Source organism: Cyprinodon variegatus, unplaced genomic scaffold (genome assembly GCF_000732505.1).
Source record: "Cyprinodon variegatus isolate N-32 unplaced genomic scaffold, C_variegatus-1.0 Scaffold194, whole genome shotgun sequence".
Classification (NCBI taxonomy): Eukaryota; Metazoa; Chordata; class Actinopteri; order Cyprinodontiformes; family Cyprinodontidae; genus Cyprinodon; species Cyprinodon variegatus.
Window position 1 is genome coordinate 1,061,058 of NW_015150647.1, and position 19,478 is coordinate 1,080,535.

Genomic DNA, 19,478 nt, shown 5'->3' on the forward strand with positions numbered 1-19,478 from the left:
CTAATTAAAACAATGTCCTATATTTTACTGGGACAGACTAATAAAAAAAATAATAAAATAGCCGGCTAGGATACAAAGCAAAGCCACACTTCATGACCATCCTACACAGCACACCCTTAAACCAGAACAGATAGAGGATTTTGATATAAAAGAAATAGTAGAAACTACATTTAAAGAAAAGAAAAATACCAATAATAGTGTGCTTTCCTATAATGTCCCATGTTGTTTTTGTGGGGCTCAAAGAGGATCGATGTTTTATTTTTTTTTGTCTTTTTGCAATTAATTGTCTTCCTGAACTCCTATAATGGGTAAAAGATTCCATCTTTTAAAAATGTTTTATTGATTCTTTATGCCCGAGTCTGTCCCGCCTGCTATATATGCAATTCCAAACCTCCCAAAGGGGGGCAGGCTTTTCTTCCCCTTGAAGCTGATATCACAGCGAACTGTAGCATCTCTGCTTTTCTCCCCTCTGTCCTGTATCGAGCTTGACTCTACCCAACAAGGTACTGCCGAAGACCTTGCAGCCACATTCCAGAGAGAAGCAACCACAAGTAAAACCTTTCTGTTTCTTTTCTCTGCTACTCTTAAGCATGCCTGGGCAGGTTTAACTAGAAATAGGATTTAAGGCTGATATATTTTTCTTGCCTGAACTTTCCGTTGGAGGTTCTATTGTTTGATATAAACCATGTGACAAGCATACGGCTATTGTTGGGTTCTATGAAAGGCTAGCCACATGTTTGAGAAAGTGTCCTACAGATACAGGATTCCATAATCACTATATATAGTGATGTGAAGTGTAACTGCCTCTAATGCAGCAATTCCAAAAAAAAAAAAAAGAGCACAAAAAAAGTTGTAAATGTGATGATAGAATAACTCTTCCTTTTTTAAAGGTTGGTTAAAAGGTGCATCGAATCAAATAGCACAATTAAATCTAATTCATCATAATTCAGAAACCAAAACAAAAAGGTTGCTGATGCATATTGACCATTGATTCTTACATCAGTAGCTTATAGCTTTGGTTATACATTTCCACCGTTATTAGAACTTTTTCCTATGGGTCAAAACATTGTAGAAACATGGGAGTGACAGAGAGACTTCATTTTGCTCTCCAGACGTGTGAGCTCTCTTATAATTAACACTTAATCAGCAGAGTAAGGAGAAAAACAGACCCAAGCAGATGTTTGTCTGAGATGGTAAACAGATTGCCAGCTTTTAACCTTGGCTGGATGGTAGGCTTTTCTGCTTTAGTGAAGCTGACTGTCTGTCTGACAGTTTTGAATATTACCTGTGTTTTTGTCAGGAGTTTCATGCAGAATTTCAGAAAACATCTTTTAATAGGCACAACTGTTTAAATAATATAGAGGCATAAATTTAAGATGGATGTACTGTATTTTACACCCCTCCTATATGTTTTATTAGAGTGTGGAATAGATGAAAAATTATAAGGTGAAAAAAAAGAGAAGATTTAACAATATTTTTAAGAAATATACAACCCTTATCCTTCAATATCCTTACATACTTCAATTCAACTCAAAATTATGCCTTACCATGTCTGTTTTATGGGCCATGTCTGATCCTGATGTCCTCTTAATGTACTTTCCTCTACAAAATTGCAATTCCTTTCATAATTCATACCACATAGGTTTTTTTTTGCCTTCTCAACTAAAAAAGAAACCCCAATCTTTTCTTCCACATTTTCCATATTACACTACTGGTTGTCTGCCTCTGCCTGCCTTTTAAAGATGTTGGAAGACATGCCACTGTAAGCAACTAGCACCTTATACTACCTTCCAAGCATCTTACAGTCCACCAAATGAAATTTTATTACCAGCTAAGCCAGTGAGCCGTATATTTTTTTGACAGCCAAATAAATATGTCCACATGAGGGTTACCGCTCTGAGGTACTGCATCTACAACCCCTATGAACTACTGGGTCGGTATTTATGCAGGTTCTATGAAGCCGCTTTCACCAGATAGTAACGCGATTTAATTTTATGCAAAACTGTGCAGACATTCAATCAAAACTTTAAAAGATAAAGAATAACAAAGACTTGCTTTTTTCAGATGTGTTAGATAGGTGACATGCATGCCAATGACAAATGGTGTAACATCAGCTACTATATAAAATGATAAAAAGCTTTTCTTTGCAGGGACACTCAAAGAACGAAACATAAACACCAAACAATCTTGCTGCATAAGAAAATCTAGTAATCTGTGAAACAGTAGAAAACATAATTTTTTAAACCTTGTTTTCCATCCTGCTGATTAAACAGGGAACCCTAGTTTTATGGCCGTCAGAAGTGATGAATTTTTAATCATTACCGAACTGAAGCAACCTGATTACCTCTCCACCTCCTCACAAAACATTGCTTCCTGACCTTGCTTAACCTTATCCCAGACCTTGTGTGACAAGCAGTAATTGTGATTAGCAGCTAATTAAAAAGATAATATTACCTTCAAGGACATTGAGAAGAGAAACTACTGAGGTTTGAAGATCATACATTTTTTAAATATCACGTTAACACCGCTCTGTCCCATTACAAACCATAAATTCATAAGAGGTGAATTAGAACTATGACTGGTCATTTTTTATGTGTTTGATAGTGGAATTACATACAAAGGTAATAGAGGGAAAATTACATCTTGTGGCAGGGAGATAGATTTAGACCTCACATGCTTGGGGCCTATTTAAAACATGCATTCCTTACACACAGTGGAGCATCTATAATGATTGTTCTACATGCTTTTGAGCTTGTGTTGGTTTGGACTGGGTTTGTGATGACTGTATGTCTGTGGCTAAGACTGCCTGCACTGCATCTGGCCTCTGACCTAAACCACATGATGATCATTTGTGCTCATTCCTTCCTTTAAACCGCATCAGGATTTGTGCCACTGTTGCCATCTAATGGATGTAAGAGTTAATATCCCAAAGCAACTTTAGTAAAAATATGGTGCACTAAACACAAATCATAAATGTTCTCAAATTAATGAACCCAGCAAAACACAGAAACTACATACTGTGGGATGATTTAAATAGGTGTAGAAATAACTGCGTAAAGTTTTTACCAGAGGACCCTTCTTATCTCCAATCCAACACAGACAAGACGAAAGAGACTATGGATGGAAGAAAGGATATTTTGTAAAAAAAAAAAAAAAAATCTACAATAATATAAAATTTAATTGGTACATTTCAACATAGAATCCCCTGAACAAACCAGTTTTATCCCTTTATCCACTCAATCCATCACCATATCAAGGTTAGTTAAGAACATAACAAATTTTCGGACAACCTTTCTTGCGAATATATGACCCCTTTTCAAGGTCATATATTTTTTATGCATGAAGACCATAGTTCTATTGCAGGAATGCCATTATGATAAAATTTTGTGAGGGTTTAGGATCTTCCTGAATTATATAAAAGCTAGCTCAACCCCTTTCTATCCACCTCAGTTACAAAGATCTTGTAAAGTGTGGTGGGTGGCATGCAGGGGTGGACTGGGACAAAAAATCTGCCCTGGCATTTGGGACTACACTGGCCCACCACATATTTTTTTTTTTTGTGTACTGGATGTGTATACCAACTGTGCAATACCAACTGTGCAATACCTTGAGGCCAGGTTAATGGAAATTAGTGAGAGTGGACACTTAAAATACTTCCAAAATCTTAATTTGTTAACAATGTAAAATGTAAACTCCACCACAGCAACAATTCTTAAATGAGAAAGAGAGAGAGAGAGAGAGGTCACAGTCAATCACACATATTATCACGTCATCATAAGAAGTTATTGTAAGTTGCTCATCAGATCTATTCAGTCTTCCAGATACTGTAGGGTAACATTGGACTACTGTGCATTCATTGTGTAAAAAAGGATGCCAGTGACAAAATGACAAATGAACCATTTGAAATGCTGTCAGAGAGGATGCAGTCAGTGTAGGTTACAAAAAAAATCATCATTAGCCACTAGTGCTAGCATAAAGTTTATGGGTAGCAGCACCTGTGTTTACTAAACTAACTTTACCATGGAACATTAACCAACATATTTTTATTGGGGTTATTTTATCATAATCATCAAGGGGTTGGTTGGTTTATCCTATCATCATTACTAGACATCCCAAGTTCCAAAAACTCATTTTAGGGAGATGCTTATCCCCCAACCGCCCGCCCCCCCGGGGACAACGGACCCACACCATGCTCCATACATAAACACTTAAGGCCAGCAACTTTTCATCAACTGTTTATTAACTAAAAGTAATTTCTTAAACACAAAACAGGACAGTATTGGTCTTTTATTTTCAATACTTTCCATCTTGTACCCTTGAACATCCGTTGTGCTTTCTGTTTTTCATGGAACTTCAGCATACAGTGCACCTCGCCACGGTGTCATCATTCCTCACTGAGGAACGATGACAACGTGGCGAGGTGCAGTGCACTAGAATCCTCCCCTTCACTAGACGTGGATATACTTTAGTATATTCTGCTGTAAAATGAATGTGATATTTCCGTTTTTTACTAGAGGATTGAACCTCTGCCGTTTCACAGGATGCACAGCTTTGAGTGGTAACTAGGTGACTGTCAGAGAGTAACCCAGAGAAACTTATCGGACTGATCCAATCAGCTCGCTGATCAACCAGTCGCCTGGAACGCTCGTTGAACAGAGCATTGCTTTGGAGAGATAAGCTGCACAGGTTTCACCAGCAACCTCCGCCTCCGCACACCATGATCTCTCTTGTTATCTACGCAATCGCAGTAGTTCTAATCTGCATATGATGCATGAAATATTGTATTGCCTGCTCGCTCTCATTCGCATTAAAAAAACACCACCTCACAAAGTCTAAAATCCCGGATAATTTATCCGACTCGCGGGCATCCGTGAACAACTATCTATATCAGGGAGATTCCCAGAACTTCAGGGAGACTTGGGATGTCTGCATTACATAGTTTGGGGCTCTGAAAACTGTCCGGCTTACCGCAGGTTCTACTACTGCAGCAGCCGCACTGACATGTTCACTGCCTGGTTCGCTGTCGCCTCCACTACAACCACCACCACCATCATATTTAACATCAGACACCGGAGCAGATGAAGGGCCTGTTGTTGGGAACATGGCAGTCAGTTTGACACATTTCGCAGCGTCCGTTTGAAGAACTCGTTTCTTTTTCTCTGCGCCTGCCTTGCGTTTCTTATCCATTAATACTGTGAACCGCTGCACAAAGTTCCAATGGAAGTGAAGGTGTTTTTCTACTTTATGATTGACCTAGCCCTTTGACCTGTCAGGGATGATAACCAATGGGCTGCAGGAGCCTGTGGTAAGGGCCGGATGATCGGAACAGACTCTTGCGCTGCTGATTTTATTTTTCTTCATGCATTATGCAAATATAACGAGGCCGATATATAATAATAATAATACATATTATTAATATACATGTCGGGTATGCCGGCCCAAACATCACGTCGGTCCACCGGGCAAATGCCCGGTACGCCCGATTACTGGTCCATGCCTGGTGGCATGTTGACAGGAGAAAAACACTTTTAAATGCAGTAAAGAAAAAGTAAATGGATAATTGATTACCTTATCATACTGTACATGTCCATGGCAACATACAGCCTATCTTTTTCTAAGCCTATTGGTTTATTTGCTGGCAAAGGAATGTGAAAATGAGTAATAGTTAAAAAAAAAAAAACAATAAAAGATATATTTTGATGGTATCTCTAGTTAGAGTCATGGGCCTTTAGGGCTGGACTTGTGTCCAGAGTCTTGTTCTTGCAGTACTCCTCCCAAGACTCCTGTGCTCTAGGAGTCCTTTTCATGTGCATGGTTTCGATCTTTTCTGAGCCTAACCCCGGGGGTCAGTTTGGTGACTCTTCATACCTGCTATTAACATTCTTATGAAGACACTTTATAACAAGCTTGCTCACAGTACTCCAAAACTGAAATTACCAATACATACAACCTTAGTCACTTTTCAGTAACATTGTTGTTATATATGCATTTCTTGGTTATTTTTTGCTGTAAGTTTCATGCAAGTACAGTAGATTCCGAAACAGCTTCTTCCACAATGCCATCAGACAGCTGAACTGTTGAAAAAACTCTAAATCATGTCACATACTCTTCATCAAACTGAAAAGGCCAAACCAAAACACTACATAATTGCACCCTACTGTATATATTTAATGCTCTGAACTTCCATATCGATGCAGGGTTTTTTTTGCACCATGTCTTTTTTCTCCCATACTGTTTACATTTGATCACTGCTGCACATTAAGAAATTGACATGTCATGAGAGCTGTACGAGGTTATTTTCACTTTCTTTTTTATCATGATACAAGATTTGTCTATGCTCAGAAATCCAATAAGTTGCAGGCTATTTCTACTGTGCAATGGGACAGAAAATCATTCGCTTCAAATTGCCTACAATTTTTAGCACTGGAGAGCATGAAATAAGTTATTTATTTTATAGTCACATGACCTTAAGAAGAGTATTTATGCTGTAAACAACAATTTGGGTCATCATATTTGTTTGGTATGTTTTCCAACTTTTTTTCTGTGTAATTTTCTGGCAGCGTAACTCTCAGAAATGTGTGGATTCCGACGGGGAGCTCTGTAGATTTACTCCCACAAGTAGAGCATTACAGCTTTCACTTTAATGAAATGTATATATAGGACTTTGTTAGAATTTGTTTTGGTATTTATTCAAATGCAGTAGACCCAGAAGGAAACTAAGAGGAAAAATTAAGAAAGAATGGGGAAAAGGTAGGGCAAAAATTTAAAAAAGAGAGACAGAAGGATAAAGAGAATACAAGATAAGATCCTCGACCTGCAGAAAGACAGACAGAAGTATAGAAAAAACTGTATACACTCTGTGTATACAAAATTTTTACTGCTCTATTAGAGTTTGTTGGTCTTCTTTAAAAAGTGTAGTGTTTAACGAACCTCACAAGCTTTAATACAACAGATATTAGTGATGTAAACTTTCAGTAATACACAGATCAAGTTTATTTCTCCTTTAGGGGGGTTCTTAACTCAATTAATGGCATAGTATTTACAGTATCAAGATGACTAATGGTAGCAAAATACAGATACCTGCTACATTTTTCAAATATTTCACAAAAAAAAATTCTTTTCATTTCTCATTTTTAAGCTTTTTGCGCACTGCTTGATAAAATCCCAATAAAATCTATTGATTTTTTTGATAATGTTAAAAAACAGTAAAATGTTTTAAAAACAATTAGGCCATACCAGAAATGTTGTAACTGGGACTTTTGTTGATGAGATTTTTTTTTTAAGATCTAAGAGCTAAACATGGTACAAAACTCTGTTGATATTGCCTTCTAAAACAGTAAGTCGCATCACTTTTCATGTCACCCTGAGAGCAGCTTGTCTCTTTGGATATGAAAGTGGCTAATGCCTAGTTTCCCCAGTGACCTTACCCCCCATTCAAGTCATTTAATCTTGGAGCAGTATCAAGATAGCCATCTCCTGTTAACCTCCAAAGAAAGGACAGACACAAAGGGACACTCCGCCCCTTTCACTCAGCTCCAAGCAGTATCGGGATGCCAAACTATCCCATTAGCCCGCACCCATGCCTATGGACAGCAGCAATAACTTGAAGCAACCACAGCTCTCTGCTTTCTCCCCTCTGGCCATGCATGCACTCATGTGCCAGCATATGTAATGAACTGAGTGCTACACTGAGCTCTTACACTGAGGAAATGGGCAGCGCTATCTCTTTAAGTAGCTGTTTGTAACATAGCTCTCATCAATTGATGACTTTGACCAAAGCCTGGAAAGATTTTCATACAGGCATATTAGCAAATGTGTGGGGAAGAGGAGTACACAGGTAATGGAAAATGAAGCGTAAAATGCAGCCTGAATCATGTCTAAAACTAGAGATTCACTTTTGCAGCCACACACATGTTAATACCTCTTAAAACTGGCAACAAACAAAAAGGCTTTTGGCCCTTATAAAAATGATTTACTTCACTTCCATAACTTTATCAACCACTGGAATAATTAAACACAAAATGTTGAATGCTTCTGGGATGTTGGCTTCGAGGCTTTTGAATTAAAATGAATACTAAAGACAAACATGGGAAAGTTAAGAAGAGTAAAAGACATTTGAAGAGGAAAGAGAATTTAAAGATGAGTTACTCACTGCTCCTTTCACCTTTCAACCTCCACCCTCCCTTCTGCTTTCCTGAGCCATCCACTGATACACAGTCTCGAATCATCACCTCAACCACCACCACCTCCAACAGGAGCAGGGCTATCCGTCTGCCAGCCATGCCTTCCCATTCAAGGCTAAAGCAGAGAGTTGGGGGCCTTGAGGAGAGCTGCCCCACATACAGTCATGCTACACACAGCTGTCCGGCAAGATTCAAAACAACAGCATGTCCTCATCGACTTCCCCATGGAGCGTTCGCTCTAGGTCAAGTCTCTGCTGGCCAAGCGTGGGTCAAATTGAAGGCAAACTCACCTCCTCCATGTGAGACAGAGCAAATGTTAGAGTTTTAGACCAGAAAAAAGTAAGCTTGGATTTCTTTGACTGTGTAGTATTGATCGATGTGCTTCTCTTCCACTCTTGCTCGTCTTTGGTGTCTCTCGGTGTTGAGTTAATATTGAGTGCAGACTCAAACTGCTCTTAAAAAGTAACACCCTTAAAACGGTAGCAGCAGAGGTAGAAAGAATTAATTATCCCTGATACGAAGCAAAAGTCAATCTGGTCACTCCTGTCACAGGCACCTTGGCAGTCACTGAATAAGGAAAAGTGTCCATAAGCGTGTGCATGTTTCTTCTCACTCCCCCTCTTCCTCTACGTACCACAAGGCTTAGACAACACGAGGCAGTGTTGATGCGACAAGACAGAATAAATCAAAGAGATGGTTCATGACAGAGCAGCCTTGGGTTTGTCAACAGAGTGTCGAAGGGAGAGAAAGAGAGCAAGCAAGGAGGGAGGGAGCAAGAATCTGAGAGAGACTGAGTGAGAGCACTGTGCTAAGTGTAAATGGCATTTTCTCTAGTGCACGGGCTCTTGTACTTTTACACAAGCGCTTAATGGCCACTTTATTAGGTACATCTGTTCACTTGCAAGCTTAGAAAATAATCCAATGGCATGGCTGTAAGTCAGGGCATAAAAGCATTTAGATGTAGTGAAGATGACCAATGGAGGTCCAAACCAAGAATTAATAGAGGTAGTAAAGGTTATTTAACAGACTTGCTATATATATTAGCACCAAAGACTTCTGGTGTAATGATGTAGGATATTTACAGTCAGTAGATCCCAAGCCAAAAAAATACTGTATTGACACCCTGAATGTTAATTCAAGTAATATGCTGGTAATGAATTACTGTCTGCGATGGACTGGCAACCTGTTCAGGGTGTACCGTAGCTGGAGTTAGGCACCAGTACCCCACGAAACCCTGCTTGGGATAAGATTGAAGGAAAATTGATGGATGAATTACTGTTAATATTATCCAAACTATTAGATTATAATATCAGATGCTTTGTTGGATCTGTACCATTAAGAGCTAAGGCAAATCTAAAGCAAAAGAAGGTTCAACCTGGTACTAGCCAAGAGAAACTAACAAAGGCTGTTCAATGGAGATGCTAGATTATTTTGACTATAGCTGAGCTCATTATTTGTAACATTTACTTTTCTCTTTTGCTAAATTAGGTTTTTCAGCAGTTTTGAAGCATCCTAATGACATAGTAACTGTTCTACCTGCATGCAAAACACCAACCTTCATACTCGGCATGTTGAGGTATAATCATCCCCTTAGCTAGGTGCGTGAAATGTATGTCACATGGAATAAAAGAAAACTAAGTAGCTGATAGGCGAAACATTTACAGTAGAGAAGCTAAGGGTGTTTTATAACTATGAAATCTTAAAATTATTCAGCAAAAGTCACATTACATATAATATAATATTTTGACTTACTGCCATATTTTCATAAGATTTCTTTAATAAAATTTTTATACTTTGCCATTTTCACTTCATGCAGGGCATAAACCTGCTATACCCAGGTACACAAAAGCTCACATACCTCACAGAGACTATTTTTGTAAAGAAACAAAGTCAGCAAGTCTGGGTTTAGAGTTACACAGCTCATTTCCTCCCGCTGCCCCTGCTGTCAGAAGGCAGAGGGCAGGTGAGTGCAGTTTAACGTGGGAAAGTGAAGGTGTCAGCAGCACCTCCCCCCTCTTTCTGTAAAAGACTAGGCTCCTGGTTTGCATTGCTACTCTTTAGTCCACAGATGAAGAAAAAAACAGGAAATCTGTGTTTAATCCAGAATACAACCAGTTTTTGAATAAATTCATGCAGCTTGGATGTTGCATTTGGCAGCCTCCCTGACCATTTTCAGTCTTGTTTTGCAACACTTTCTCAATTTTGGTTATTTTCTTGTTGTCCATTATTTACTTCAGTTATTTATCATTGTTTAAATGTTCTATTATATTGATGTAAAAGCAGGTGTTTATTCTTACAACTACCTTTGAACAATGATATATGGATCACTGTAGCTTCTTTGCAACACCTGTTTTTAAATGATGGATATTACAATCTGAACACCAACATAATGGCTGTACTTTTTCCTAGTTAATAATGCTTAGTGTACTTAAAGACATTTTTTTAATTTAAGAAAACTAAATGCTATATTTAAAGCCCAGTTTATCAATATCGTTTAACAAAATTCACTTTATATATTTTTTTCCTCCATTAAATTTATCTAATTTTAAGTTATGATGAAGTAAATGTATGAGTTGGTAAAATATTTTAAATATGATGTCATTGCTACATTTTTTTTTTTATTTAAAGCTAGATTTTATACTTTTGAGAACCTCCTTATATGTATGCACTCTTTAATGCCCCCCGCTCTTGTGTACAGTCCCTACATTTTTATTTTGATTATTAATTGATAATATGGAAAAATGATTTACAGATGGATGTTTATTTGTCAGTTATACAGTATAAATGTGACAAGGTTGCAGGTACAGCTACTGATTCAACGTTTTCAACGTTTTTTTGTTTACATTAACCACTGATAGAACTCTGATTACAAGAGCTGTCTGGTGATTAGGTGTCTGTAATAATTACCTACAGTATACAAAAAAGACACAACATTTTCAGCCCCTCGGGATGCCATTGTTACACTGTTATTGCATAATAAATGTCACTGCTTGTGCCAGTTGCAAAATGAGTAAAATAAATAAATACCTTTCAAATGGTTACAGCCTTAAACTAGCCAGTCCTTAATAAGAGCAATTGAGACATACCAAATAAACTAATAGTCATATTTTGGGAGAGGAGACAATCCATTCATGCACAGAGACAATATCCTAGTTATTCCCAGCAAGACAACAGTGCTACCAGGTTCACCATGTACCATAATACACTGATACAAACTTCGTATGGATAACTATCTTACCGAATGCACCTACTGTAGGCTAAAGCTGTGTAAATGAGGGCTGACATTGCGTAACAGCGAACAATCCTATTTTATATTTAACTGGAAAACTGTCCGAAAGAAGAGGTTTACCCCACAACCCCAGAGTAATATTTTATAAAAGAAACTAAAAGCTGTTTTATAACATGTTTTTGATATGATGACCGTATGTACTCTACAAGAAAGAATGTGAAGTTTTATCTTATTATTAAATACAAATATGAAAAAATATAATACGACACAAAGTCCCCTGTCCTTTAGCCTCTCGCCAATAGGCTTGACAAGCACCCTAATATTTACATCGTAACCACAAACAGTGAGCAGGGTGGTAACAGATGGTTAAGAAAATCTACAATGCTTACTGTTACAGAACTGTAGCAAAATGGGGGAGCTAGACGAGCCAATACGAAGCTTGGTAGTGATGTTGGGGAAAAGAGTTTTCTTTCTTATTATCAAAAAATTGTAGCATAAGGAGTTTGTTCAGCCTTATATTTTGGTCAAAACACACTAATATGGGATCATCTCGTCTCCAGCATTAAGTAAGAGAGAATCCGTGTTTCTGTTGGTCTGTTTTTCAAGCTCCAAAACTGAGAATCTTTTCTTGAAACAGATTATGAAATCATATGAAATCTATTTAGTTTTAAATAAAGCTGGAGTGGGGCTGATTTACTAGATTCAAAAACAACTTTCTTTTCCACATTTAAATACCACCAGATATATCTGCGTATACTAAAGAGAAAATAACCCAAAAAGAGTGGACAGTGTATCCTGGATGATTCAGACTGATTGTGTAAAAAGAAATGCTTACATTCCTCTCTCTTGGCGTGATTCTAGCTATGCACTGGGGTTGTCAAAAGTATCAATACTCAAAAAAGTATGGATACTGAAAGTTGTATCCGGATACAATACTCATTCTCAAAAGTATCGATACAGTGATATCACCAGTGGCACCTAAACAGTCATTCATCTTATGCGCAGATTAGAGGAAAATGCACTTTCTGAACACTGTGTGATTGAATAATTCTGTGCACTCTTCGGTTTCAGACTTTTTTCTGTAACAGGTGCAGCTGCTGAGAATTATTTTTGTTTTTTAACTGGTTTGGCTAGCGTCATTGTTATGTGTGTAAAGAATAGCCAAGGAAGGAACACTTAATTTTAATTTTGTAAGTTTTTTATCAAGCTTGCTTAATATTGTGCACAGCATACAACCTCAAAATATTGTTTATTGTATTTATTTATCTATTTATTGTATTTTGTTTATTAATGAAAAAAATTCTGTTGAATTTTGGAGTCTTTCTTTTAATCCTTGTGGTATCGAAAATTATATAGAGTATTGAATATTTTACTTAGTATCGGTATCGAGTTGAAAAGTTTAGTATCGTGACAACTCTACTATGCACAGCTAAAATTAAGGAAAGAAGGTTGAGCAAAATATTAAAAGCAGATGATTTTGATATTTTTGTTTGCTAATTCTTATTGTGTGGTTATAAAACTCTATCAAAAATGTATTAGAGGATTTACACACAAATTCTGAGACATTGGGAGGATATTATTTTTGATTAAAAATAAATAAAAAAAAGAACATGAGTTTCTGACGAACAAAGAAAAGCGGAAGAAATAATTATTTTTGAGAAAATATTTATAATTATACTTTGTACTGATAGATTACAAAATAATCTGCCACCATAAAATGTATTTCTGACAACTGAACCACCAGATATATTTGTCTCTCTTCCAAGTCTGCATGGTGTTTATGCTGCTCCCATTCTGGCCCCTCTTTATTGTGCCAGTGGCAAGTGACAGCATGGTTGATGGACGGTACAAAGATATCCAGCAGAGACAAACAGCCGAGGAAACTGGACATGACTACACAGCTTGGAGCTCAGCAAGGGATTCAGGAAGAGGGGGGGGCTCTGTCCAACTTTAAGCCCATCAAAAATGCACCCAGACACTAGTTGTTCAGTGATGAACTTTTGTAATACAGTTCCCAATGTAGCAATTTCCTCAGTAACGGATTTGTTGCAGGACAAACCAAATCAGCTCCTGGCTGATTTTTAGGGTTGAGGTTTATATAAACTGAGCAAATAAGCTGAATATAATCTAAAATGCTCCTAAGTTTGTGTGCAATGTTTATAAATTTCCTGTTTATTGCACAACTGTAAATATGATGTACCTTTATTTTATTTACTCTTAATAATGCCTTTATTTTAATACACTGGATTTTCACACCAAGGGACTAATGCAATTTAGCTCTATTTGAAAAATGTATATACCGGTAGTACTACACTTTTGTTTACTGCTTTTTTAGTTTTAAATATTAAAATGTTACAATTACAAGCTTTAATTACACTGCTCTTTTGCAGATAATTTACCTGATCTTTATAGAACACATGATGCACAAAAGTGATACAAAATACCATTCATTAAATGATAAATTAAAAGATAATGAAAAAATGTATAGTGGTAAACTAAAATCTATATTAAAATATAAGAACTGGTATAAAAGTTAATAATTTAACAAAGCAAAGACATAGTACGGTAATGAAGATTATTTAAGTGCAATAAAACTAAAAAAAAAATAACATCTAATTAATAATTAGAGTATTCCTTAATGCCTTTGTTCAAGGCTCAGATTATTCACACCTAGGAAATTAAGATTTATTTTAATTAAATCATAAGTCTGCCTTAATTTAAACTGAAAAGTGTCTCTTAAATATGATACAATAGTGTGAAAGCAGTTAACAGTTTTTGTAAAAATGAAAGACTTTTCCTTTATGATTGAATTAGAAACAGTAACAGCTTTATAAAACAAACAAACCTTTCGGCCTTGTCCCTGCAATAGGTTGGAATTTTAATGGTAGTGCTCTGGCAGACGGCAGATGGGGCATAAATCTGCCATCAGAGGTCTGGCTTTAATGTGACACTGTGTGATGACAGATTCGCTTCAACCTGCTCACCAGGGTTCTAAGAAATTCATATTTCATGACAGCTTCAAACTCAAGTATGCAAACAGAAATAAGAATACATTCAATGATTTAGGTTCTTTCTGTTAAAGTAAAAAAAATACAGCGGAAGGGACCTCTTAGGCTGTAAATACAATGATAAATTAGCTTTTTCCTGCTAAAGTGTGAGAACAGTTGCAGTTCTTTTCCTCTTTCCAAGTGAGTTATGTTCTGCATGTAGCAAGGATGATAAACTGAGTCACAGTGGGAATTCATGTCATGGCTGGGTTAAGGTGCCCCATTCAATCAACACCAGTCTCCCACCCACACTCCCAGCCTTCTCTCTGAATCTCCACGCTACCCTCAAACACACAGTCCTCCTCAAGGGCTCTGTTAAATCTATGAAACATTGTTGAAGGTTTGTGTAAGGAGGGAAAATAAATATGATAACCTATAGACATTTGGGTAAAACAATTTACTCCCTTGCAATATAGCTACAAACTTTCCCTCTAAACATGATGCTTCATATTTCTACAATTATTTTGAGAGTAAGGTGAGGTATATTCATTTATTGTATCCAACAGATGGTTAAAACAGGGCTCCATTTTTACTGCATCCCTATCACCATTTTGCATCTCCATAAAGATCAGCTGGACAGATGCCATTTGCCTCTGCACCCTAAACCCCACTCTCCCGGTTTCATGCTCTCAAATGCAAAGCATTGCTGTTGTCAATGCTTTATCCTTGAACTGAGTTTCCAGCAAGCCCCTGTAAGCAAAGCAACCTTTGATTTACAGCGGCTGTAGTTCCAGCACCACCTGGACCTCAAACTACATTTAAACCAGGATCTGCATCTTTCTTACAATGCATGCAAGTCTATTTGTCTGACCTGATTATCACATAAACATTTGTATTTATCTGCAGACATTCTTTCTTACCTTATATTAGTTTTATAGAATCTTCAATGCTAAGTTAAATACAATTCACAAATGTTAATCTATCCATCAATCAATCAATCCATCCATCCAATTTTATTTTTCTTGTCATTTTAAGTTAACTTGTCATTATTTAGTATGCCAATTAGCTACAAGCTGCAAGATTAACATATGATTGAGGAGCTCTGCAAGAAATCTCATTGGGAAAGGAAAATAATGTAAAGCATCAAATGGCTTTTACAACTATAAAGACCTTTAAAATAAAACAAAGCCATGTCAGGGTTATATAATTGCTTTTTGTGTTTATTATTGTAAAATGTTCCTGAACTCCATGTACTTTCGCTTTAACTGTTTGAATGTTTTGCTATTTGACTATACCCTTCTGTAAAAAAAAAAAAAAGAAATAAAAAAAAATAATAATAATTATATATATATATATATATATATATATATATATATATATATATGGCAACACATATGTTCTTAAAGCACTTACACTATATAATTATATACACAGGTTGAAGTTTTCATTTTCGGAATTAAAGTTAAACCATGACACCATGAAGATTTAACCACCATGTTCTTCGTTCTGTCATAGGTTTGGATGATTGTCAGTTCAATTTCTTCTGATAAAGATCCACATGGGTGACATGTTTTAGTAAAGTTGAGTTTTTAGAATATTTCTCAGGGTGATAACAAAAACAATTCAAAGTCACTCTTCGCACACAACATCATTTGAAAAAATGAACATAATGACCCTTTGATTATCCCAATAAAATCAGTTTTAAACACCAAAACCCAGCTCTGTGTGAGTGTGTCCTTTTGTAGATTATGGGAGATTTATACACATGTACCTGCTTTTTTTAATTGCCTTTGCTTCTAGTTAAATATGTCCCCATTGAGCCTTCTGTTGCAAAACGGGTGTTTGGATTGGCTGAAGTGGGTGAAACATCTGGTGTCATATAAAATATGTCAGAGCATTAAAAACAGAGTCATACATGCTTTTAAAGGTGCAGATGTTCAAAGGGTGCTGTGGAGGTGAGCGGCCGCAGTATCAGTAAACATCCAGCAGAAGGCGTTGTTGAATTTAACAAATATAAGGCAGCACAGCCTCAGTATCTATTCAGAGATAACAGATATGCCTGTTGAAAAGCAGGGATAATGTATTAAAGTTTTTTTTTTTAATTAGATCCATTCAGATTAGATCTGTAAATTAGAGCCTATTCTAGTACAGGATCCCTTTCATCACCTAGTGATGCAATAAATCATTCACATTACAGCTCCAGATGATTCATGTTTCAAGGATGGAAATTTTCTTTAGAAGCTTAAATAAGAATAAAAAAGTATATTTAATCATATATTAACTACATGGATAAACTTTATGCTCTACCTAATTATTAAAGAAGCCTGAAGCAATTAGTAGTCAGGCAGGGTTCTAACAAGGCCTTAAGATGTCTTACTTGTTCTTTTTGATCTCTCTCTACCTTCAAAGCACTGTTTATTCAGATGGACAGACAGACAGACAGACAGACAAGCAGATAGGCAGACATATCTTTTAGAATTATGAAACAGCAAAGATAGACAGCCTTCTGTAGCAAAAGAGGAAAATGATACCCTGTCAAAGGAATCCCAAGGCTCAATTATATAAAGATAATCTATATTTCCAGTAATGTTCCCTAAATTGTTTGTCAATACCATGTTTATGAAACAGATGAATGAAGACTGGAAGTGTGGATCAATCATGGAATGATGTGTCTGGTGTTCTGGGAAGATATGCTATCTTTTCTGACCACACGAGGGCGCTCTGAGACAAACCTTTAGTCCAGCCAGCAGTTTGGTGTCAGCTAAATTAATTCACTATTTCTGGTGTTTTGTTTTGTCTTTAAAGATCACATTTTGTAGAATTATTTTGAACAGCAAGTTTCCACTTGGTTAAAGAGACTTAATTCAATTCCCCAACATCTCATTTTATGTTATTATTTCTAAAAATAAAGAGTTAAACGTTAAAGTCATCTAAAAGAAACTGGGAGATTCAGAAAAAGTGTGGTTTGAGGCAGTAAATATTTCCTCCACCTTTTATTTTGAATATAAATCATGCCGTCAGTTCAAAAAGTACCCATCTGCTTCACCGTTTAACAAATCTTACATTATCACCTCAAATCTTAAGATTGAAACTCGTAAGACTTTTTTCATATTATAATAACTTGAAATCTTTGCAGGGTTCAAATGTTTCTTGTTAATTAAAGGAACTACTGGCTGCAACATATCTCACTTTCTAACATTCACTCACTCACTGATTTCTGAGGTTCTCCATGTTTGTGCACCTTTTTCTTAGGCTAAATATTTTATTTATATTCTAGTATTCATAACAGTGCTTCTCCAGCAACAGTTTCAATGGCTCACTCTTCTTGTAGATGGTGTTAAGGACAACAATGAGAGACTGTTCTGTTTTTTTTTTTGTTTTTTTTTGTCAGCTGTATTCCTGCAAATTTCCCAAATCGCTATGAAGGGCAAATTTATTAATGGTTTCAATGTAATATTCTGAGATATATTTTCAGTTTTTTACAGATAACAATAAAAAAACAAAGAATTCTGCACCTGAAAAATATTTTTAACATCAATACTTTAAGTGAAATTCTCTCCTGTTCCAAAAGGGGGCAGTGGAGCCTTATGTTCTGAAACTAAAGAGACAACAGCAAACACTCAGCTTTAACTGTTCACACTATGCTTTAAAGCCTCCCCAAACTGTTTCATTGGGACTAATTAAAAGTGACCTTTATCAAAAGCTAAGTATTAATGTTTGATGTATTTTGTTCCAAAAGTAAAAGCACAAAGGGAGGATTTGATTTCTATAACTGGACAAAACAAACACTGACATGTTTAAATGGCATGCTGATAGAATGCACTATAAAAAAAACAAAAAAAAAACATTTTTATTCTGCAAATCACACTGATTTAGATTTTCTTTGCCACTTCAAGTAACAGAAAGATAAGCCTCCATTATCTTGTTTCTCAGCAGAATTTTTCCTAAGAGTAAAATAATAAACAGTGAAAGTTCCCATCTTCTCTGATGGTATATTCAGTTTGACAACATGCAGGAGATTAAGTTAGAACTGAGGTTGCAAGTTTTCTCGAGAGGAAGAGAAAAACATATATTAGAGAGCAGAAGATGAGACGAAATGTCACAAATAATTCCTCTGGAGCATGAAGTCAGTGAACACATGAGGAGAATAATCATATGGAGATGATGGTGGTGGCTCTGTGATTAACGGGCCCATTTTCCTTGCACAGCTTGGATAGTGGGCCTACTTGGCCCCATTAGGAAGAAGCCCAAAGCCACCCGGTTCTGCTATATACCATTTATCAGGAAAACATGACGAGCCACAGAAAGTGTTTAATCTCTAGCGACATGAAACATGCTCAATAAAAACAGAGGACCCATTTCTGGGTTCTTATTATGTTTGTTTTACTGTGATCTATTCATCTAAATACCTGTATGGATACCTGTGTGAAAGTTAGATAGAGATCTTAGCTACTATCTCCTCTTATTGCTTTATTCAGCTGCAAAGAGCTGGAACTCTTTCCTGTTTCCCCTTCTTAGTCTCCACTACAGGGAAGCAGCAAACAGTGGTCTGACAGGCACAGAGATGTGTCTGTCCCCTTTTAGAAAAATATGCAAATTCACTGTTAAATTTCATTTTTTTTAATCCCTTTAATCAGAAACAGGGGAATTAAGCCAGCTGGTAGGAACCCGTGTTAAGATGTAATTAAGCATCTGATTGAATTTCAGTGCTTACCAGAGTGTGTGTGCCAAGGCAGTGGGAGAGAAAGAGGGGAGCTGGGAGTACTCATACACCAGATTGAGCACTGGGGTTGGTGGTGGGACACATTGCCTGTTGATGGGGGACCTCAAGCTCGCTGCGGGCTTGGTATTTTCCAACATGCTCCACTGCATGAGTGAACAGCCATCAGAGGCACATTTTTTACATTACTCCAAAGCCCTGCATGTCAATCACCTCCCCGCTGGTGGGGGAATGGGTTTCTCCTGCCTGAAACTTAACGAAGGGGTCCCAGAAAACACCCTTAGTACATATTGCCTCATCGGTCAATCTATGAAGAATGGCAGCCCATAGAACATTGTTATTCAGTGTATGCTTGTCAT

The 19,478-nt window shown here is 36.8% G+C and overlaps 1 protein-coding gene across 4 annotated transcripts in view; it reads right to left on the bottom strand.

The window, feature by feature from the left end:
* robo1 (roundabout guidance receptor 1) overlaps positions 1–19,478 on the bottom strand; it is a 278,848-nt gene that overhangs the window by 190,905 nt on the left and 68,465 nt on the right. Inside the window, exon 1 of one of the 4 annotated variants that reach the window (XM_015379557.1) lies at positions 8,153–8,297. The exons of the other annotated variants lie outside the window; for them this stretch is intronic. Within the exon in view, the coding sequence (XP_015235043.1) occupies positions 8,153–8,282 (130 nt within the window). The 5' untranslated portion in view covers positions 8,283–8,297. Of the gene's footprint in view, positions 1–8,152; positions 8,298–19,478 lie in introns of those variants that run through there. 4 annotated transcript variants of the gene reach the window in all.